Consider the following 24,345-nt stretch of genomic DNA (forward strand, 5'->3'; position numbering starts at 1 on the left):
TTTTCTTGAATTTGTACAATTTTTTTTTTTTTTTTTTTTTTTTTAATTCATTGTAGTTTTGATATGTACTGTTAGGATGGTTTGCACACGTTTAGTGCAAAGTTGTTTATACATTTTTATTATATTCAATAAAAATAACCGAAAAACAATGTATATTTGTTTGTGTCAGTCTTGTGTAAGATATTGTGCTGGGATTTCTGAATTATAAAGTTTTGAAAATTTGCCTTTAACCCTAAAACAGGATTTGACAAATTAGTGTATATACTTGCATATTGTTTTAATTTTTTTTTTTTTTTTGTCAAATTACAGAGCATGCTATATTTTGCAGTAAGAAAAGATTAAATAAAGTTAAGCTTCTTGGCATTTAAAGGAGCACGTTGAGCCAGTTTCTTTCAATGTTTAGGCTCTCTGGAGAGACCTAATCTGACCCGTTCCTGAGTTGCTATTCCTGCTGTCTTTGAAGAACACGTTCCTGTGGATTGTCTGCCACACTTTAAACTAAATATAGATTGGCATCTGTTCCAGGGCATGGATCTTCTTTGTGTGACTGTACTTATTCTAGTAGAAAAGCTAAAATTAAAAAAAAAATAAAAAAACTTGGATTGTCAAATGACCTCCCTGACCTAAGATAACATTAGGAATGTTTGTGAGGTTGTTTCAGGTTGTTCTTTGTTAAATGTAATTTGAAGAACACGCTCCAACTCACGGACATTTCGGCAACAAAAACCCACTTATGGATTTATAGCCTTGATTTAAAATCATTGAATTATATCACATCACTTTAGATTGTTAGTTTTGACCAATTATTAATCCGCACACATAATACTATCATTTCCTTCTTGGTTGCTAAACGACGTTCCACATAGTAAACCCGGTAGTGTGTGTACGTGCGTGGCGTGCACGCCAAGCAGTTGATGGACGATTCCAGTGTCTACTATAATTGGCTATTGAACACGCCTATTACAAAACTGTCCAATGACATCCAAGTGTTTACGCAACCTACGTAGTCGTTGACACAATTTAGCCAATCACAGGACGGGAATTATGTAGTGGGCGTATCTGCTAAGGTCTTTACTTGCTAATGCTCAAGAGAAGAAAATTGATCCTGTCGATTTTTGTTACACAAAATAAACAAATTCGGCAATCTTGGCTGAGGGATTTTCTCTACCGCAGGAGGTAAAGTGCCCTAGCATTGCAATCCATATCGTCTTTAATGTAAATTGTGCATCTTTCATGTTCGACGAGGCTTCGCCGTAGCGGTTTGTTTTCCCCTAAATGCAGATATGGGAAGTGGCTAGCTAGTGGCTAACGAGTATTAGCTAGAAGGGCATTGAGGTTTCAAACATTATCTTGTATACTGTGTGGTATTTAAAGCATAATAGGCTGCACTAATGTGTGTGTGAGTGAGTGATTGTTAGCTTTACTGAACTCTCCGGTGGCAGTGTTCTGTTGTCTGCTACTAGACGTTGCTAATAGTTGCTGCTAGTTGCACGGGCTGTCGTCACCTTTAGCAGCAGCCGGAGGCAATCTGCTTTAGAGACAGAAACATGGCTCTGATGTCACTGAATCAAACACGCTTACCATTCATCGCGCAACCCAAAGCGTCTACTAATGCAACTAACTATTTAACATGTATTACCATAGTAACCTTTTTTGTGCTGCAGACTGAGCGTCGGGCCGCTTTGGCTTTAAACGCTGTGCATAGGCCTCTTCTTGTTGTGAGTTTAACAGCTGTGGGATCATGTGGCCTAGCCTCCGCTGATTAGACCGGAATCTCATTAAATTATATTAAGTTTATCATTATTAAATCTAACAACAGTGGTGAAGGTTTTTCAATGTATTAATATAAACTAAATAATAAAATGTATGTCCTTTTAACAGCCTGCTTGCAAAAATAAGGTCGAGTTAAAGTGTCATAGTCATACAGATAGTGTTATATCCTCAATTGTTATAAATAGGCATTTTTTACGTGTTTTGTGGCCATAGTAAAACTTTTTTTTTTTTTTCTTCTTGAAGAGTTTTTGCTTCATGTTTAGTCATACCACAGTGAATTGCTGCCCGAGGGAAACCAATTGTCCAGCACACTAACCTGTTTGAAAGAGGTTTAAGAATAAATTGTGTTAAATGTATGTATATATAAATTCACATCTGGTGAGTTGGTATCTGCATACCATCAAATTGTGCCAATATTTAGGAGTCTTTGGTACAAGGGGGAAATAGGTGGCCTGAAAATCCCAATGTTGTACATCATAATTTATAGACTGCCAAGATAATTTGATGTGATAGGTTGAGAGATTTCTGTACTTTCACTAGTTTGGGAATTTTTTAACTTTTACTTTTTTGTTGTTGCTGGAAAACATTTTTATTTTATTTTTTTCATTATGCATGTTTAGTCTAAAACTTGACAAAAGGGTAAATTATTTTATTAGTTGATAAGTTCTAGGTGTGAAAGTGTGCTTAGATTGGTTTCTCTTTCTGTTTCAATGAGTCGTGTCATAAACAAATATGCTTGTTTGTGCAAGTCAAATCCCTGTACCCTTTGCTCTTTGGTTATTCCGTTTTAAAACCAAATCTAAATAACAAATAAACAGTGGGGTGGTTATTTTGTTTTACTGATTTAAAACCAAAACTGAAAAACTAGATAAGCAGCGTTTTTCTGTTAAAAAAAAAAAAAAAAAAAACTTATTCCGTTTGTGTGATGGGGGAAATCAGATTGAGAACTGAAGTCCGTTGCACCTCCCTTCCCAGGTCCTGGACCAGATCTCCACACACTGTTTAGGATTCATTTCAGCAGTTTTCTGGTCCTGCTCATGTTTTCATTCAGTGTGTGGATGTTTTAGCTCGTTAAAAGCTGCTCAAGTTTATGTTTTGTTTCGCTGTGTTACGATTCAAATAGTATCCAAATAAACTGGTGACTGGGCGGACTTTAGCTCCCGGACAAAAAAGGAGCAACGCACAACTCACATTACTGGAGAATTGTAGCGTTATTAATACCTAATTAAATCAAAACCTAAAAAATGGATGTTTTGTAAAACATGCACATGATATGTGATTAAAGGAACCACATGTGGTGTATGAATCTACTGGTGCTCCTTATTTCTTGTGATCAACTTCCGTGTGTTGAAGGCTGCCTTTAGTGGATTATAACGTGCAAAATAGATGTTTTTCCTGCCCTCAAAAAAGCTGTAATTGTTTTTGCCAAAGTCAAATGGTAGAAGTTCTAAAATCTATTGTTCCTCACACCAGCCTCACAGTCGATAGTCACCAGTTTATCTGGATATTATTTGAACTGTAAAACTGTTTAGATTGCATACACCATAAAACAATTCACTTTAAATGTGAGCAGCTTTATTCGATCTAAAACATCCACAGACTGCATGAAAACAGGAGCAGGACCAGAAACGAAATACATCCTAAACAGTCCTATTGTGTGCGGAGACCTGGTCCAGGACCTGGGAAGGGAAACGAGGTGCAGCGGACTTCAGCTGAATCAGCTCTCACTCTAATTTCCCTGTAAATATCCAAATATCACACAAACAGAACAATATATATTTTTTGAAACAGAAAAATTCTGCTTTTCTGTATTTCTGTTTTGATTTTAAAACAGTAAAACAAAATAACCACACCGTTTATTTGTTATTTGTTATTTGGTTTTAAAACAGAATAACCAAAGAATGAAGGGTACACGGATTCAGCAGGTATTTCAGAATTTAAATACTGGGTCACAATTTCACAAATGGCCCATGCACTTAGGTCTGAAAAATTCTAAAATTTTCACCAATTGTTCCGTGATGAGGCACACCGTAAATGTTTTTTTTTGATGGGATGAACACTTTTTGAGGTACGGCCAATTTTGTGAGGTCAGGTGTGTGTGTGTGTGTGTGTGTGTGTGTGTGTGTGTGTGTGTGTGTGTGTGTGTGTGTGTGTGTGTGTGTGTGTGTGTGTGTGTGTGTGTGTGTGTGTGTGTGTGTGTGTGTGTGTGTGTGTGTGTGTGTGTGTGTGTGTGTGTGTGTGTGTGTGTTGATTTTTGCTCATCCTTATCTTTATTCCATATCTTCCAATATCTCAGAAACTACACCACATAGGAAACTGAAATTTGGTATAATAATAAAGCTCCACCTACTCTATCAGAATATACAAAGCTATCTGCTATACATCCTATCTGGTGGACATGCCAGCCTCTCAAATTTTGAAAGAAAGTGTAGCTTTATCAGCTTTGAGCTACAGTATCTACATAGATTGTTCAAATCACTAATGATTAGTCAGATATTTGCATTGGTTCTTGTAACAGTCTCTTGAAAGAAAAAAAAAAACAACTTTTTTTTTTTTATTGGCCCATAACTGCATTTGGGAATAAGAAATAAAAAAAAATCTGATCTCTGTTTTAATTGGTGGTATAAAGCTTACTCTTTCTTGGGATATAAAAATTTTTTTCTTAATGCAACTTAATTTTTATTTTGGACCCCAACTTTGGGGTTATTTAATCACTCGCTGATAATGAAAATCCTTTTATATGAGGCCATTAGGCATGTAACGATTCACTCAACTCACGATACGATTCATTTTACAAAATGAGACTGTAGACAAATGATAATGAAAATTTTTTTTTTCTTTGAAAAAAAGAAAAAATACTGTACTATTTTCTTTTATCTTTCATTGTGAAAAAAATCCCTTGATAAATTATGCAAAAACAATGCAGTTTAATTAAAAATAAATCCTGAATGAAATAAATAAAGAAATAGTACAAATGAAGAACAATTTATATTGCAGTAAGAGGGTACACACTCGTCCAAAAATGCAGTTGTCTTTTTCCTTGTGTTGTCTGATTTATCTGAGCTGAATCTGACTGGCTGTTCTCTCTCCTCCAGGTTTACCTGCAATTCTCCATTTGACCAATGGCTACTGATATAGTCATGGACCCGATGCCTACTCCTCATCTTGCTTTAGCCTCTCCTCCTGTTCTCAGCCCAGCCCAACCACTGGTTCCCACCATGGAGCCAGCAATAGCAGAGATCGTCCATACAGCCGAGTGCTCGCAAGAGATTGGAGCTCTGAACAGCACCACAGCTCCGCCCATGATTCCAGATGTGACCCCTGACCTGTGTCCAGGTGCTGAAGTTCCTCCTGGACCTCTGCTAGCACCTAACCCACCTGCTCCTGCCAAAAACCCCAACTGCAAGATCATGACCTTTCGGCCCACCATGGAGGAGTTTAAAGACTTTGCTAAATACATTGTCTACATGGAGAGCCAAGGGGCTCACCGTGCTGGGCTGGCAAAGGTCAGGGCAGCTCCAAGTGTTTCAATCACTCAAAAATAGTTTTGTTTTTTTCTTTTTTTAAAAACAAAGGACAAAATACAACATAATACAGAAAATATTTACAAAATAAATCTATAAACACACAAAATGACTGAAAAATGCACAAAAAGTAAACAAAAGTACACAAAATACCAACAAAAACAAAATGACTCATGAAATAGACACAGCAGACACAAAAATAGTTAAATACACAAAATGACAACAAATGCATTTTGGCAACCATCTAAACACAAAATCACTACAAAATACACACAAAAAAAGACTTCATACACACAGTGTTTACAAAGCAACAGAAAAATTCACAAATCGACGACAAAAATTCAGCTAATGACAGAAAACTTCACAAAGTGACAACAAGATCATGCAAAATGATGATGAAAACAAACACTTTGACTCTATAAAACAAAAAACACACACAGTGACAACAAACATTTAAAAAATGACAAAACAGAAACATTCAAAAGAACAAAAACATATGACCAAAATATATAAAATGGTTGCAAAAATGCAAAAAAAAAAAAAGTTTTGAAAAGGCAATTTTTTTTTAAACAGAAATACAAAATCAATCTAAAAACTCTCAAAACCACCGAAAAAGACAAACAAGCCTTTGGTCCTTCCCTTCTTGTATTAATGCTCAGATTGGTATTATTTCTAAATGCTGACATGAATATTGATAATGTGTAACTCAGATCAGACAATCACACAGTTCATGGCACTGCTGATCCTGTGCTAAAAGTTGACAATCTGGTTTAAATTGTCTCTTTCTCTTTCTCTCTCTTTTCAGACTGCCCTTTTATTATGTGTATTTATCATTTGTTTTGCTGTTGTAGGTGATTCCCCCTGAGGGCTGGAAACCACGCAGCACTTATGAGACAATTGAGGCCATGGTGATTCCAGCTCCTATCATGCAGGTCGTGACCGGTCAGTCAGGATTGTTCACACAGTACAACATTCAGAAGAAATCTATGACTGTTGGTGAATACCGTAAACTGGCCAACAGCAAGAAGTGAGTCCATCACAAATGCTTGTGTCTGAAGAGAGTGAATGTTAGAAACCGATATATTATTATTGATTTTTACTTATCATGGGATTAGTTTTTGTTTCAAGTTATAATCTGTAATATATCTACCAGAGCAAACCTAGTTTCCTCCCTGTTAAACATTTTGTTTTAATTTGCTTAAAAACAAAAAATAAAGCATTGGCCATGAAGTGCTTGAACTTTGCTTAATATAAAATGATTTCATCATTTTGTGTATTTGTTGAGGACTGTATCAAGCAATGGTTAGGTTGAACACAGACCTCAGGAATGTAAATATGATGTCAATAAACCACAGATAAAAAAAAGATGGATCCAGTTTAAAGTTGTGCTTTGGTTTCAGGTACTGCACACCACGCCACAAAGACTTTGATGATTTAGAGAGGAAGTACTGGAAAAATCTGACGTTCGTGTCTCCAATTTATGGCGCTGACGTCAGTGGCTCTATATATGACAAGGTGAGCATTGTTGGGTTAAAGGGGCACCCAAAAGAATTGTTGGCACTGGAATTACTTTGGAATGAACTTTAGTCAAATTGAAATTGGTGATTTCATCAAATAACTATAATGGCGTATTAGGGCCACATGAAAATAAAAAGAAATCTCAGCACTATGGAATTAAGGTAGTAATATTTTTAGAATAAAGTTGGAATATTTTCAGAAAGGAGTTGTCATTTTATGAGAATAAAACCATATCTTAAAAAACTTGTAATGGTATAATGCTCAGAAGTCCGTGTTCCTCTATTGCCATTTGCTCCAAATCAGTCGGATTCTTTGGTCAGAACAAATGCAAACGTCTGCAAAGTCACTTTAAAGTCCTTAAACTGTTAATATTGTGGTGATGATGGGCCAAAAGGCTCAGTATTTCACCATGTGTGAAACCTAAAGAGAAGTATAATCTCACTAACTGTTCCACATTCTCCATAATCACAACACAAAGTAGATCCTGTTTGTAATTAGATTTTATTTTCATAAAATTATGACTTTATTCTCAAAATATTGCAAATTTAATCTCGAAAAATTGCGACTTTAATCTAAAAGCATTATGATTTTATTCTCATAAAATTACAACTTTATTCTCGAAATATTATGACTTTGATCTTGTAAGTATCCAGATTTTTAATGTTTCTTTATTTTAATGAAGCCCTGATATGGTGTTGTGAATAACATATAAACAGCATGTTTTTAAAAAAATGTATTTTAAGAGCGTAGCCATTGTTTTCTACTAATTGGCTAACTACTACATGAGCAAAGAGCAAGTCACTGATCATTTATCGACATTGTGTTTTTCAAAAGCTTTTGATGCCATCTTCAAACTGTTTTTTTTTTTTTAGGACATTGACGAGTGGAACATTGGGCACCTCAACACTCTACTGGACATGGTGGAGCAGGAGTGCGGCATCGTCATTGAGGGCGTAAACACCCCTTACCTTTATTTTGGCATGTGGAAGACTACATTTGCCTGGCACACAGAGGACATGGACCTGTACAGCATCAACTACCTGCACTTTGGACAGTCCAAGTCCTGGTCAGTAATAAACCTCATAATCCTTTGTTTATAGAGAGAGATTATTTGAATATTATTTCATGTTATTTAATTCATTTTAAAAAAGTGCACTTGGTCGCTGAATGTTTTGACACATTTAATTTAAACAATTACACACAATCCAAGCTTAGCTTACAGATGCTGAGTGCAATGCAAGACACAAAAGGTCATTTCCTTCTTGCATGAAAAGCTCTTGTGTTTCAAAGTGGGTAACAGCACCATCTAGTGTACAAATACTGTCTAGGAGAAAAAAACCCAAACCCCAAACATTTATCGGCTTTGTGTAAGACAGGAAGTCATTTTGCATCATGCATACACAAGAGTAAACATGTCATCCATTGTCTTATATGTAATGTAACAATATCTTTAGAATATTCTGTTCATTGCAGTGTAATGCTCATAACGAAGCTTTGACAAAAGTGTCTTCAATACAAAGACACTTTGTGAAGTTCGATTGTACGGCTGAGAAAAAAGGTCTCATTTGAACTCGGCAAGAATCCATTGTTACTTGATGTTAATTTTGTTGCGCAAACAATCAACATATATATATATATATATATATATATATATATATATTTTTTTTTTAATTATTATTATTATTTTTTAAATTATTAACTACTGTAATGTCCCGTTTTTAAAATGGGTGTTTTTTCTTCATTACTTGGATATATATTTGCAGGGTATATCATCATATCAGAAAAACCATATATATCAACTATATAGGGATGCAGATTAAGGTGGTGGATTGTTTATCTTTACATCATAATTTCCTTAATAATAATTTTTATTAACATAAAATCTTACGTTTGTTGTATATGTTTTTTTTCTCAAGATGATTATTTTTTTCAACCATATTTACTTTGACATGTGGCCATTCCTTATTCTCACACTCCGACATTCCTCCAAAAGAAAACCTCATTTTGTCTGTTTATTCGGAACAGAACACACACACTCACACACACTGCGACCTTTGTCTTTCTCTGCCTCCCTACTCATAGTGCAGCGGTTTGTGAAATTAACTCCATTCCCCCTGCAACTCTGTTCCCATCAAAGTCGGTCTCGACTCTAACTGCAACTGCCCCCCCCCCCCCCCCCCCCACCCGCACACACACTCACCCAGCTACCAGTCACTTTCCCCCTGTCTTTATTCCTCTATCATTCTTCTTCTGTTGCTTTTTACTGATGATGAAACCCTCTGGACTACCCTTCATACCTCAGCACACAACAGTAGGTCGGCTGTAGCATGAAAGACGAGCCTCCAAGCTTATGAGGGCCAGGTAGGAAAAAGCTGGCAAAAGAGAATTGAAAGGATTATTTTGAAGCTGCAACTTTCTGGGGATGAGAGCATTTTATCTTAAAACCCATCAGTTCTCAGCTCCCCTCTGTAGTCCAGTGGCTTTGAACCGTTTTCACCAGATAGTTCCCATAGGAATATGAAAGTTTTGCATTTATTTATTTCGATGGTAACTGAGCTTCTGCTGTTTGGAGATGCTTTTTACTTTTGATTTAGTTCTTGTAATGATTAAAAGACTTTAATTGGTTTCTTACGTCCCTTGTTTACACCAAATTAAATCCGTTCTCTAAATGTCTCTGTATGTCTTAAAGCTGTATTTTGGTTCAAACTCCTCCTTTTAAGTTAGTCTTTAGCTAATATTGTAAATTCAAAGATCAGATTCTGCTCATATTGTTAAAGCTGGGGTTTGTAAGTTTAAATTTTTTTTTTTTTTAAATGGTTTTATTTGGTCAAAAATCCATAATCATCTTTGAGCATATTGCAATCAAAGTGATGTGTATCTCATATCCTTCTCCTGGCTCTGTAAAAAATTTCAACACTTATTTACTGTGTGTGTGCATGTGCGCACGTCTTGGTCTGCTCCAGCAGTGTCGTGTGAGTCGCTGCCATGGTAACTGCAGGCTTTGGTGGCAGGAAGCCGGAGAGCACACATCCAATCTGTTGATTTATTTAGTTTGTAGCTGGGATTGAGGGGGACCATCGTGGGGATGTTTCCCTGATACAAAGCACTCTGAGGTCTTTTACTCATTCATACGGACAGCACCTTCAAGGCCAAAGGTGAAGACAATTTAAAGAATACTCAAGTCTTTTCAGAAACATTTGTTTTCTCTATCTCAGAGTTAGAGATGATTGATGTCAGTCCTTCATCTTTGTGCAAACACTATCTAGTTTTTGCTCATGTCACACTTGTGGCCTTAGATCAGGCAGGGGCAAATGGCGTCTTGGGGGACACATGCAGCCCTTGGTCTAATTTTGTGTGGCCCCCAAATTAAATGCACAAAACAACAGAAAAATACACACAACAGCAAGAACACACTAAAATATACACACAAAAAATTACAGTAAAAAGACAGGAAAAACAGAATTATAGAAAATGAGTAAAAATTTTTTTTACAAAAAACGACAAAAGTACACGAAAAGACCAGAAAAACAAAAAAAGGACTCAGCAGACCCACAGTACTACAAACAAACAACGACAACACAAATACACAGAAATGACCCAAAAAAAACCCTGCAAATCATAACTCAAATATACAATATGACTCAAAAAGACATACATTTTACTGGAAAAATGCACAAACGGACAACAGAAATGCACATGATAAAATAAAAAATCTCCATTTCTACTTTTTGAATCGCAGAGGTGATGGATCTAGAAGGAAGAAAACCAAATATGGGATGCACACAATCATCTGTTTTCGTCAAATTAAAAGTTCTGTATCGTGCCAATGCCAATAAAATATGCCATCTGATAAATTACATGACCATACATTAGTTAAGTCTAACTTAAAATGAACCATGTAGATTCTAAATTGGGAAGCAGTGATAGAATCTTTACCCAGACATGCCAGGGCTCTTATCACTTGACCTCCTCGCTGGGAGCCACCATATCCAACTGCCAAGCAGCAATACATTTGTCACACAGAGAAAAAATTAGAGTCCCTTAATCAAAGTTATGGGGTTTGTTTCATTATAAAACTTGTTTGCAGTAAAAGACCATGTGCACATTATAGGGAAAGTATGTGCAAAGTATCTTTGAAGGATAATGGGAACCAGTGGCATTCAAAAGTTATCGCTTTCGATCGTCCTTGGTCTTATCGCCTCAGGACAAATTTCACCTCACACAACCTGATTCATTTTCATCATTATTCTCTTTTCCGTCTACGTTTGGGTGCAAACTGCAGGATTTGAAAGTATGGTCACACACACAGAGAGGGTATGGTCTTAAATTTATGGCAGAGAGGGAGAGACATTAATTGCACATATCTCAATAAAGATCATTTACAGCTCTGAGATCATCACTTGATTTTTTTTGCACTTCTTGTCATTCTTGTCAGATGTCACTTGTCCCCAAAATGAGCAGAGGTCAGAAGGCCTTTGATGTCTAAGTACTTGGGGAAAATCAAGTCCCTCTGAGAAGCAGCCATTTTTCACTGTCTTGTCTACAGGTGGCAGTGTGGCACCAAAAAACGTGCACTGGCTGAGATGGACTCCACATTTTGTGTTTTGTGTTTTAAGTTTCAATTTCTCCCCGCCGTGCTCACATTCTTTTTTTTTTTTTTTTTTTTTTAAATGTTGTTGTGTCCTATCTCTCCATCTTTGTTCTCGACTTCTTTTCTCTTCTCTTCACAGTCTCCATTTGTTTCAACCGCGGTGCTGTTGATTCACTTAGAACAGAGAAATGTGGGCTTTGTTTTCAGCTGCAGCTTATTGCCTGAGGTCTCTGGAGGTTTAAACTACCCAGAGGAAATAATTGCAGTAATAAAGGGTGTAATAACTTTGCAAATAAACAGAGAAGGGCTGAGCTCACACCATCCTACGTTGTTTTACAAATAGATGTGCTCTCTCAATGCCAATGTAATGCTCTATTGTTTACAATACCTATACTTCATGCGATAGGAAAATGTAAAGCAAAAAGAAAAAAAAAATGATAGAATTTTCTATATATTTTATATGTGGTAAAATAATATGGAATAATTGTTGGCAAATGGCAATTCTTGTTGGATGATTAAGGAAGTCATAGTTTTCTTTAATGGAGTTATTTACAGATAGGAAGACTTCCATCCTACTTTACATAATTCATATCAGGAATGTTTGACAGCCTTTAAAGCGGGGAGGATTTTAGTAAATCCACAGAGATATTTTAAATATCATAGACCTCACACATGAAGGTATTCTTCCAAGCCTGCAGTCTCACGTGATCAAACATGATTTAATACTAACTAAGATGCAGAAACATGGAAAAAACTGGAAAACACAACACACAACTTGGAAGTGGACACACAAGAGGGGGGAATTATGGTGGTTTGGGACTATTTTTGATGGAAGAATCTCAAACATTAAAAAAGAAAAGAAGAACTTTAGCAGTTTACGCCTGCTTCCTTCTTCCTCAGTCATATAGCTTCTTGATTGACTTTATTCATCTCCACGTCAAATTTCATGGAGCCATGACTCGGGAGTAGTTTGCTATTCCCCACCCGAAGACTTTTGGATGTAAATATTGAACAAGTTAATGTCGGCCCTGACTCGTTTCAGAACCCGTTATCTGGACATTTTCATTAATTTTGCTTAATAATTTTTTTAAGTGTAATGTTAAATTTGAGGATAATCAAATAAAATCAAAAATAAATGGAATATGAAATCAAAATATAATATGTTCAATTTTTGTCACTCATCATATGCGTTAAAAACGCCAATGTGTAACACCCACCGGCGCGTAATTTCTGTAATTTTCCGACCACAAGTAGGCCAACTATGGATAAATCTAAGAAAAGAAAAGTGTCTAAAGGCAACAGAATGTTTAATGCTACAAGGTCAGATTGCTTTCAAACTCAGATTTCAGAACATCTATTCACAGACTTAAAAAATGAGTGAAATTGTGCAAGAAATCAGGGATTTGGCCCTCTCTGCGAAGTCTGTCAAAGAGAGAACCTTTAACTGAAGTTCAGCTTTTTTTTTTTTTAATACAAAAAGGACTAAAATTTTGTATTTTATTTAAACCCAGTCTTTTTTTTTCTAGAGTTAAAAATATTTTGGTTCTTGTAACTTGTTAATTGATTTCATAAATGCAACACACTATAGTTTGTTTATACTGTATACAGCATAATGGTAAAAGAAAAACTGTTCCATATAGTTTTATCTTCATTTTAAATGTCAAAAGGATTTGTGACTCCCAATGCTTTCTTTTCTGTGGGAAATGGCTCTTTGAGTGATAAAGGTTGCTGACCTCTGACATAGGGTAATCTGGCATTTTGCCGTCCTTGGTCGGGAAGGGAGAAAATCAAACTGTCTATATTTATGTACCCACCAAACTCCTCACTGAATTCTAAATGATTACACTCTGCTCTCTATCTACAGGTACGCTGTCCCACCAGAACATGGGAAGAGGCTGGAGCGGCTCGCACAAGGTGAGGACGAGCATACATTTTCTTTTTGCTCTTCAGCACACTTCACAGCTGTTCATATGCTCAGAATTCTACAATCCGCCTGACAAAGGCATGTATGTAGGAGTAATTGGGACACTTAAAGGGTTCTGTTCTGAGAATGCCTTGAGAAGAAGAATCTTCACTTTTTCTGCCACTGGTGCTGAAAAGAAGTGCAAAAAAATTGCCAGACCACTAAACTGTCTAGACTGTGAAGTGAAAGAATCCGATAATGAGATAACGGTACTAAAGATGACACTAATAATTTGTCTGCTCTTGTGTAACACAGAGCTGCATGATTTGCAAAAATAATAACCCCCATTGTCTTTGCTAAAAACTTAAGTTTTTGTTTTATAAAACTACAGAAGATAGAGAAGCAAAGATTTTAAAATGTTGTTTTTGGGTCATGGGTGTACCAGGAGTTTCTCAGCATATTAAATATGACAAAGTTGCATGTATATTATAATGAAAATAAAAATAGAATTACTTTAAGTTTTTTTTATACAGGACTACAAATCACTTAATTCAAAAATAAATTTGAACATATGCTTTGAGATTACTTTTGTCATAATGAGCACTATATAAATAAAGTTGAATCGAATTTATAGTGATTTTTAATATAAGAGTCGCACCACATCTTTTGACATTTTAAATAAAAGAATAAATTACAAATAAGTATTGTTTTTTAAAAAGTTCAAAGTGAGTACATATATAGGTGACACATATGACATCTTCGAATGCATTTAAACCTTTTTTTTTAACTCAGTTTTAATGCATTTTGACAGAAAATGTAGGTGTCACATCGTTGACCCTCTTGTGTAGTGTATATATTGGGATCATGTCTTTTTGAAATGGGAAATGCCATCCCATCTGTAGTCCTTTTCCACATAGCTTCTGTTTTGTCATAAGGGACACCACGCGATAATGAAGCTGCTAGCGTTATCAGCTCCAGAGCTAGTGGTGTTTCAGCTCACTAGGCAACACACAGGATTCCACTCTCCACGTGTGGATTTTCTGGACGTGTGAAAATAGGTTTGTTGTGCTGCCTTGCTTTAGCAGAGGCTGCCTTCACACAGACCGTACAGTGGTGAGTAGTTTACTCTTCTTCTTCCAAGACAAAGCTGCAAGCTTTTCACATGAAGGACTTTCTATTCATTATTTAAACAACCTATAAAATCCACGTTATTGGAATCACGGAATTGACCAATGAAAACGGAATCCACTGGTGACGATCCACCTGGGGACGACTCATTAGGTGCACCGCCTGCCCCCTCCCGTCCTGGCCGCTTCAAACACCGTCTAAACTACCAAAAAATTATGCAACTCATCACTCACTCCAAAATACAGAGCCACCAGTTTCCGCTTAACTTTACTGTCTGTGAAGCTCCGCCCGTTTTTCATCAACTACTTTGTGAAAACATGAGTCAGCTGTTTTTGTTTAATCAGTGCTGTCTGGAATGACATCATCATGATAGTTGATCAAAACTTAATTAAATAAACCTACTCAGATTCAGTGAACCATTCCGCCCTGAGGGGAAATTGAGTGACGTTAATGCTGCTCTCATACTGTCAGAATAATCCATATCAGTTCAACTTATATTTACCTTTAATTATATCTTACTCATTTGAAATTTCATTTTTATTTTCGACTTACATTTTTGTTTAATTATGGTTTTCTTTTTTTTTTATTAGTATTTATTTTGTTTCCTCATAGGAGATAAAACTAATTTAATTTAAAAAAAAAAAGATTAATATGAAAAAACTGAAAAAAATAACAGAAAACATTAACATCTGCATGAGTTCATTAATTTAATTTTAATTGGTGTGAGAGGAGGACAGTTGAGAGACGAGTATATTGCTACAGCAGCTTAAGACATAATAGAGAACTGATCACTTTTGGTTAAAGAAACAAACTCATCTGGCGATTTTCGTTTTCATCGTCCTAAATAAGTTTTTCGCTTACGATTGAACATTGATTTATCATGCAGCCATTGTGTCATTAGAATTTTCACATTATTGAAAAACTGTTGATTCCATGTGATAGAGTAGGACATATAACTGTTAGTTTATGCAAACATCCTATTGTTTGTTGATTGCCAGGAGAAAACATGGATTAGACTTTTCAGTAACACCTTGAAGTTTTATACATAAGGCTTACATTACGCTGGCATTATCGGTCATTAGCACGAATAAGATAAAGGCTGTCAATAAGTTTTGTTTGCTAAATTATGGCACCTTTCGCGAACAACCTTTGGAGCCATGTTGGCATTTTTTGGGTTAGGTGGAGGGATCTAGTAGGGTTAGGTAGGGTTAGGGTAACAAACAACACTTAATGAGAGCCTTTATGACAACTTATTAATGCTAAAGACAGGTGTCATGTCATAATAATGAATGCGTAATGTCAGCCGTATGTATGAAACTTCAAATAAAGTGTTACCGACTTTTCTTTAAAGAGTTGTCCGAAGCGAATTAAGATGAATAAAAGTAAGTCGGTTTTGCCACTGTGCCTTCTGTTTGAGACGATTTCTTTCCACCTCCTCCTCCTTGTGTTTCTCTTTCCAATTATACTGTTTTGATCAATAGGGATTAACTTTAGTCTTGCATCTTGTTCAGAGGTTGATAGTGTTTAGATAAGGTGGAGTTTCCTAATCCAAACTTGATTAAATAGACCCTCTGTCCTCATTTTTGAGATGGGTCACTGATCACTCGAGCGTAGCCCCATCGTCAGTAGATTGAAAAAGACAAAGCAGAAGTTTTATTTTCAGAGTAACTCCGAAATCAGTTCTGAATAAAGCGAAAGCACTCCACAGTGGAGAAAATGTGAACTCTAATGAAAAGTTGATTTGATGTCTTCCTGTTTTAGCTCTCACAGCCCTGCTGTTTTTGTTGACTAACCATGCAGACTATGAATCAGCTGTAATTGTTGCTATTATCCCTATCAGTGCCGTTTGTACAATGTCTGGTCCCAATGTGTGTTTTGTTGGGCTTTTGTGTTGTTTTACTGACCCAGTAACGGCTTGTAAAACATTGGTTATTCAATCCCCTGCAACACGGTGGAGATAAAACATCTGTAGCCACAGTTGTTCTGGGTTTCTCAACATCTACGCACTGAAGGCATTTTTGCTAAAATAATGTTTGTTCTGAGCCTTGTGCCATTACAGTTTTATTTTCAGTTCTAATTAGCTTCCCAGTTCATAATGTTTGATGTCTAACATTAGCTCACCAGACATAACCCCTAAATGCATTATGTATGTAATGTTATAGGCTAAAATAAATCTAATAAAGGTTTGGTATTTCTTCGACTATTAAAAGCCTGGAATATTGACAGTAAGCTGTAATATACAGGAAATAGGAACTTTAGTTTGTTATTTATCACTGACATGAGACATACCGGAAAGCATCAGAAGAATTTTAATGCAGTTTTTTGTATTAGGTTCTGTTACTGAAGAGATTAACGGAAAAGGTGATCTAAGGTAAATGATCTGTCCTGAGATCTAATTATATTTTTTCACTCTTCATCTCTTAAGCACATGTTGCTTGGATATACTATATTTATGTATTGTATCTAGTCATGTCAACTCATTTTTGTCCCATAACTTTATTTCCTCTTGTCCAAGCAGCTGGCAGTCGGAGGGAGGCCCTGCCAGTATTATTTAACAGGCACCCACTGACCTATCAAAACCATTGTCGGCACAGGCTGCCAGATATTTACGAGGTCCTAAAAGACAGTTATGAGTATAGCAGGAACGCCAAAAGAGACTGGGAGGACAGCCTAGTTTCTTGAAAACTCCACCCCAGACATTTGAAATAGTGACTGAACCCGAGGCTCTCAGCTCTACTTGGCTTTGAATGATTGCAGTTGTGGCTTCAGAAGCTTTATGGGGGTAAGGGCAAGCCATGGTTTAGAGGCAGGAAAGGTATTTCCAAACCCAAAAGGAAATAACAAAGCCTTTAAGTTAATATTATCCCGTGGCGAACTCAGGAGAGACAGCCGAGTTTTAATATGAATTAATACCAAGCTCCATCGGCACATTATTCAACTTTTATCAGCTTCAATAAGCAGCGGGCAATGAGAGTCCCTTTTTTCCACTTTTGCTTTGTAGAGTGGAACAGAGGTTGAAACAATGCAGCGGAAATGAGGGACAAAATGTTTGCTGATTATACTGTCAGTCACATTAAAGTGTAACTGGGGGGAAGTTTGGATGGACCCCCTCCGAGGCACTGGCAGCCACAGGCTCCAAGTAGCAGGAGAGTGACTGATGGAGTCTTTTGATTAGGAATCCCCTCCAAGTCTCTCTGTATCTGAGAGCAAGTTTGGCCTTTGAAGGAAAAAATTGTGTTAGTTTAAATAAAGTCTCTTTTTTTTGTTTAAGAAATGGTTTAGTTTTGGAACGCCAAATTAACATTTACACATTACTTAGGCTGGCAAGTAGATGTTTTATCTGCAAAACAGCAACTGTTGTAAATTCACGTTTGTATAGCAAACAATCCATGCCCTTATGAAGCATTGTAAAAGCAGAAGTTTTTTTAGCGGTGACCTTGGGTACAGAAGCATCAACCATTTAAAGAGACTTTTATTTTAGACCCTGTTCTGTTTTGGATTAATTGTATCTCGGGGAAAAACAAATGAGACTATACTTAAAACAATCGCTATAGCTGCATTTTTTTTCCTTGCATTTGGTGCTGCTGCTTTTATATGATAACAGCACGTTTGAACCAACAAAGCACATTTGAAGGGAAATGTTTAGTTTGGTTGTGATGGACAGGAATGCAATTGTCGCAAAGGCATCATCAACCCATTCTTTAACAAATATTAGTATTCCTTAGAATCTTGATGAACTCACATGCAACATGGTAATTTAATTTATAACACTGCAGCATCAGGTCCCTGTAATTTGACACCAAAGCTCATCTTAATCAAGTTTATTTTTTGTCTGGCTTTGCAGACCTAGTCTAGACTGTGTGTTTAGAGTGGTCGGAGTCTTGAGCTTTTCTTATTGGATTTAACACGCGTCAGCATCAGCAGATTTAAAATGAGCATTTTCTGTTTGAAAGTGTGGCAAAGCAACTTTGTTGGCATACAATCATTGTTCCAGAATAAATGCCACTGCAGTTATATAATTACTGATAAGTAATGTACAATCTTTGCTATGCATGGAATATCAGGCAGAGGCCGATATAATCATTTCCTACAGTGTTTCTACTGCACACTCACCACTTACAGTCTTGTTGCCTAAATCTTTTACAGCCTCCATACTAGGGATGTTCGATATTAGCTTTTAGCTGATAATCAGTACGCTGATATTGTCCAACACTACATTTTTTATTTCCGATACTAACCAATACCTATACATAGACCCTCCCCAGCCTAATTTTAGGTCACATAATATCTCTCTCCATGGAAATAACAGGTTATGGCTACTTTTAATGCAGTGATGTCCTGAAAAGAAGATTTTGCGAAAATGATCCTATATGGTGGCTTTTGGTGCATTATATTAGCACTAGTTATAAAGACATTTTGACTTTGAGATTTGCACATTATGTTTAAAATCCTACAGTGGGAGACATTTTATCTTTTCATTGTAATTATTGAGAAATGTACACTGTCGCTCTCTGCAGGTTTCTTCCCTGGCAGTGCTCAAGGCTGCGATGCCTTTCTTCGCCACAAGATGACTTTGATATCACCATCGATTCTGAAGAAGTATGGCATCCCCTTTGACAGGGTGAGTGGTAACTGATTTACATAACCATTAACAGTATTTCAAACCAGAGATTTCTTAGTTTAATACAAATTTAAATAATTTAATCTGTGTTATTTATAGATACTAATCTGAAGTATTATTGTATTGACAAAAATGATGATGACAGATTGAGACACTGCCAAGAAACAACTGCTATCAAAACTGAAGATATTGAATACCTCACCACAACTGACATTGTCTGTAGTAACTGTACAGTATGAAGACAGACCTTCTCTCTTGTCTGTCTGAGAAATTTAATTGCTACATTTTCTCCTCTTTCTGTCTTTTCTGTTCAATGTGCAAATGAAAGTTCATGTAGTGCAAAAATCTCTGCGAGTTTGAAGTAGAAATAAGAAAATGTGGCACAGAGCAGAATTCAAAGGCCTTCACAGTCAGTGATGGGTTCTTCCCAGTACCTCACGTACCTTGTCACTCTCCCCTCAAGATGTCATTATCACAACAGAGAGCTACTTGTGACACCTACAGTATGTTCCTTCATCCATGAGTGAAAATAAAACTTTCTTGTGTTCCTCCCAAAAGCCAAAAAAGGGATTTGATATCCATACTGCCTTTAGTTTAGGAAGTTTATCTCTTACTTCCAGCATATCTACTTATTTCTCTCTATCTTGCCTTGTCACCGCGCCAGGCTGGATGAGTCTTTTGATTGCTGGGATCCAGTTGTCACAAAGGAGTCAAAACCCACATTCAAGAATTGTCAGGCTTAAATTTTACCGCAACACAATAAAAAAAAGAATGTGCTTAACTTGTCCTCGAGTTCTCCGAATACCTGAACTCATGGGAAGACACTCTGAGTGACCATAGTTTGACTTCCAAATCACAAAAGTTGACGGAAAGTAAATTCTTAGTTTTCTGAGCTCTCTGACACTCTAATGATAGAAACGAATCAGGTAACCAGTGTCTAACTGCCCACTTTGAATGAATATTTTTAATAATGATGTCTGTTTGATTTTCTTTCTGGACATAGGTAACTCAGAATGAGGGTGAATTTATGATCACTTTCCCCTATGGTTTCCATGCCGGCTTCAACCATGGATTCAACTGTGCTGAGTCAACAAACTTTGCCACTTTGCGCTGGGTGGATTATGGCAAAATGGCGACCCAGGTAAGACCAAATAAGAATGAAGGTATTCATTTTTGACAAAAATATTGGTGTAAATGAGGAAACCAAGAACTTGAAAATGCATAATTTGCTTACTGGAATGGAAATAGTTACAGTATATGATGCAGATAACCCATAAATGCAAATTTTCCCTGATAAACGGGTGGTTAAATTTGGAGAGAGTGTTTGTAATACGTAAACATTTCATATACAGTGCTCTGGCACCATTTGAGTGGAATTAAATTTTTTTTTACAAGATTTCACTTAATTAATGCCTAATAATACTTTTTTGGCTTGATTTTGGGATATTTATTATGGCAGTAATTTCATCAACTAAGGGAAAGCTGATAAAATAGAAATAATATGGACATGGGTGAAGCAGTAAACCAATTAAGTAATCCCATTACACAACGCAGGCTACTTTGCTTTGTTTATATATGGCTATTCTGTCCTAAGGGTGAATATTTGTGTCTCAGGTTGTTTCAGGGTTAATGGACTCAATAATGTGATATTTTAAAGGAAGCAAACAGAACACTCTTTTCAGTACAGTCTTTTTAATGTTGAGAGCGAGTAATATATACAAACAACAGCTGGAGAGTAATTAATTCACCTGCCCATTTAGTACGTGCCATGTACACACCTGTAACCACAGATCTACAGAAGAACAGGGGAAACGCTCAGCATGAAAGCTTTTTGCAAATTCAGTTTTTGACTTATATTGTGTATTCTGACTTATTGCATTGAAGCTGCTGGAAGTTCAGAAATACTTAAGTCCATAGAATCAAATACAGTCACAATTTACAAAAAGTGCAGTGGGAAAAAAGGCTTTTATTAGATGAAAAGTTAGTATGTGCAACCATCAGAAAAACAAGTGAGATTATAAAAGGCCAGCACACATTATCTGTAGCAGGGATTAATACATCATCCTTAAAAGGTTTAGGATGAAAAAAAAAAATGTTTGGAAGAGAAACCATAGATGTGACATTTACTGCTAAGCATGGATTAGGCTAGAAGTGTGTGAATGCTAAGGCTCCAGTTCCTATTGATACTATTGATATTGATTGTTGTATTATAGATATTCTTGTGAAAGTTTTGTTGACTTTCTTTCACAATATTGCTTTAAAGGATGTTCAAAGCATTTTAAAATGCACTGACCCACATTACTTTTAAATATACTGTAAAACAAGTTTACCTTGCTACAAGTTGGACGTTAAGTCTTTTATCAAATATGCAACACAAGCGTGTAGTAGGTCATGATTTTAAATTTAGACTGTGTGTAGGCTTGCAACAAAAGCAAAATATTAGAAGTGCTGTGAGATGTGGCCACACTTTAGTTAGGATCTGATGTGTGATTTGCTCCACCCAAAAGTTGATGCAGTACATCATATCCAAATATAAAAGCAGCGTCTGGTTCTCTGCTGCACACCATCTGTCACCCTCAATAACGGCACCTTCCTATTCTCGCACGGATGCAAACTGCTTCATTGCCTCCGAGCCGTTGAGCATGAAATTGACATGGTGTGGTTTGATTGGGAATTAAAAACTCTACAATGTCTTCTGGTTAAAAACTTAGGTTCCTTTTCTCCTTTCCTTTCTTTACCTGGTTTTCCCTCTTCATCTCTCCTCGCTGTGTGTGTGTGTCCGTGTGTGTGTCCGTGTGTGTGCCCGTGTGTGTGCCCATATGTGTGTGCCCGTTAGTCCGTCCGTCCCTGTTTTAGCCTTACTCGGCTATGTCAGATTTAAGGGGTGCCATTTCTCGTAAGTACATCTCCCACCCCCTCCCTCCCAGCGTGTGGAGTGACGTTTGCACACGTTTTAATGCCCCTAAACCTTTAGTGAATTTGTCCCTTTGAGTTTTGGTCAGAGATTAAAACAGTTAAAATAAAAACAGAACAAGTTAGAAGTTATTTAAAGAGTCACTAAACCCCAAACCCACTTTTTTCTGCTAAACACATATGTATTTGGGTATTAAGTAGTGCTGTTTATTGATCCTAGTCCCACTCTTCACATTTTAGTAAAAGTATTTTAATTTTGTGTATTTCGTTGTAAAATATCAGATATACTTGTGTGCGTGCATGCATGCATGCGGTGTTCTGAGGCTCATGGCGAGAGTAGAGTAGGCACTCTTTGTCAGTAATATAGCCTGTGTGTGCACGCTTATACTTGTGGGCTGTGTATTGTGTGTAGTAGTCGAGCAGGCAGCGGTCTGTCACTGTCAGCACTGAACGGCTACCTAACTGGGCTTGTCTTACTGAGTCAGGAGCCCCGCCCATAATCAAGGCAATTTTTTAATTCCCCCCTTAGTGGCAGGTCAGCAGAAAGCAGGGGTTTAGTTACTCTTTAAAATCAGGGAAAACTCTCCGATAAAAGTATGTTTTAAGAAGTGATTTAAATAAAGTCACAGAGTCAGTAGAAGACGTGTGGTGCTAAAGCTAAGCTGATCAACATGACTCCACCTTTTTTTGCAAGCATTTCGCACCCACTGTAGGCTGTTTGTATTTTTTTGGTTTACCCCATAATAAACTGTTTCATTTGTATTTTAATGTCAATTACATAAATGGACTTACATCTACAGTTCTTGTCCTGCCAGTTTTGGCCATTTAATTCCATCAACGTCTTTCTCTCTTTCATCCCTGGCTGAAGCCATCTGTTAAGTTGTTTGGCCGTCCGTCCTCCTTTTCCCACCCTCACTGCACTGAAAACCTGATTTGTCAGCACCAAACTGGACAGTGAACGATGAGGCTCTGTATCAAATTCGTCACCGTTTTCTGAGAGAGGGAGTCGGTGTAAGCTTAATGTCTGTTTCTTTAAATACAAACTCCTCAGCTGCTGACCCATCTGTCTGACTGGCAGAACGAAAGCACACCTGCAGTGTCATTGTCAGCCCTTCTTACATTCTGTGTGAGCACATACTTCTGTTGTTTAAGACATCACAGTCTTAATCAACCTTCTCCACAAACTCTGTAAATATACACTAGGTTTTAGGCTTCTTCAGATTGTATAACATTAACATGTTTGTGAACAAAAAACACACAATGTGACCCTTGGAAAATGCTTACTGGATGTCATTAAGCTAATCTAGCGCCTTTAAATGAAACCCAATTAACTTCAGAAGCCAATACGGAAAGAGTTGAAGGTTGACCTATAACATTTAACTCTTGTGCACTCCTTTAAATTAACTTGTGCACCTTGTGTACACAAATGGTCCGTCTCATAAAAGTACAATAAAATGTTCTCCATTCATTTTATTCATTAGATTTTTACCTATCCATAGATATAAAATGTACATTTCAAACCCTTTTCATGTTACTTTGGACTTTTTATTATGAGAACCTCAATTTTTTTCTGAGCAGGAAAAACCCTAAATATGCAGTATTTACCTTGTATATTTTTCAAGATAAGAAATCCAGGCCTTTGCTTTGATCTATTAGGTGTTATTGAAAAAGCAATATGATATGTCATGATTACAGTATATGAAAAATATGCAGTTACAATGGGAGTCAATGGGACAAATTTGCATATCTCCTTTTCTATAAATGTACAATACACAGGACTTAAAAATTAAGCAAATAAAAATATAAAAACAATAGCCTTTAAAATGGCCAGAATATTTAGAGCCAAACAAATAAAAACACTCAAAATGATGTAACACTACACTCAATGGCTTTTTACATTTTGTTAATGCAAGTTTATCATTGGAGGAAATTATCTTCCTGAATTTGAGCAAAAATGTGAATTTTTTTTTTTTTTTTTTTTTTTTTCCCCATTTCACTAATAAATTGCAGATGATTATTCCACTTTTTTTTTTCAATCTCTAAACAAGGTTACCGGTAATGAGAAACTCTTGCATTTAGGTCTGCGTGTCGTTGCTCAACGCTCAAGCGCAGAGTAAAGACCAAAAGGCCTCTTTTAAAATGAACGAAAAACAGCTAAATATCAAAAGGCTTTTTAAGGTTTAGTGTGTGTGTGTGTGTGGTGTGTGTGTTTATGGAAGTATAGAAGTAAATTATCTATCCAACAAAAAACATGTTTTCCATCTCAAAAGTTCTTTCATCACTTAGTAAAGCTGATTCTTTTCATGTGTAAGCTTCAGTCTTTATAGAATATCACAGATTGTTTAATCACATCTGATTTTCACTTAAGAAAAGT

The 24,345-nt window shown here is 36.5% G+C and overlaps 1 protein-coding gene across 1 annotated transcript in view; it reads left to right on the forward strand.

The window, feature by feature from the left end:
• The first annotated feature begins 1,039 nt into the window (after positions 1-1,039).
• Positions 1,040-24,345, forward strand: part of kdm4b (lysine (K)-specific demethylase 4B) — a 46,912-nt gene continuing 23,606 nt past the window's right edge. Inside the window, exons 1-8 of the mRNA XM_028444013.1 lie at positions 1,040-1,176; positions 4,869-5,279; positions 6,149-6,324; positions 6,698-6,812; positions 7,688-7,881; positions 13,271-13,320; positions 18,955-19,058; positions 20,062-20,199. Coding sequence (XP_028299814.1) covers positions 4,896-5,279; positions 6,149-6,324; positions 6,698-6,812; positions 7,688-7,881; positions 13,271-13,320; positions 18,955-19,058; positions 20,062-20,199 — 1,161 coding nt within the window. The 5' untranslated portion in view covers positions 1,040-1,176; positions 4,869-4,895. The remainder of the gene's footprint in view (positions 1,177-4,868; positions 5,280-6,148; positions 6,325-6,697; positions 6,813-7,687; positions 7,882-13,270; positions 13,321-18,954; positions 19,059-20,061; positions 20,200-24,345) is intronic.

The sequence above is a fragment of the Gouania willdenowi genome, chromosome 4 (assembly GCF_900634775.1).
Source record: "Gouania willdenowi chromosome 4, fGouWil2.1, whole genome shotgun sequence".
Lineage (NCBI taxonomy): Eukaryota > Metazoa > Chordata > Actinopteri > Blenniiformes > Gobiesocidae > Gouania > Gouania willdenowi.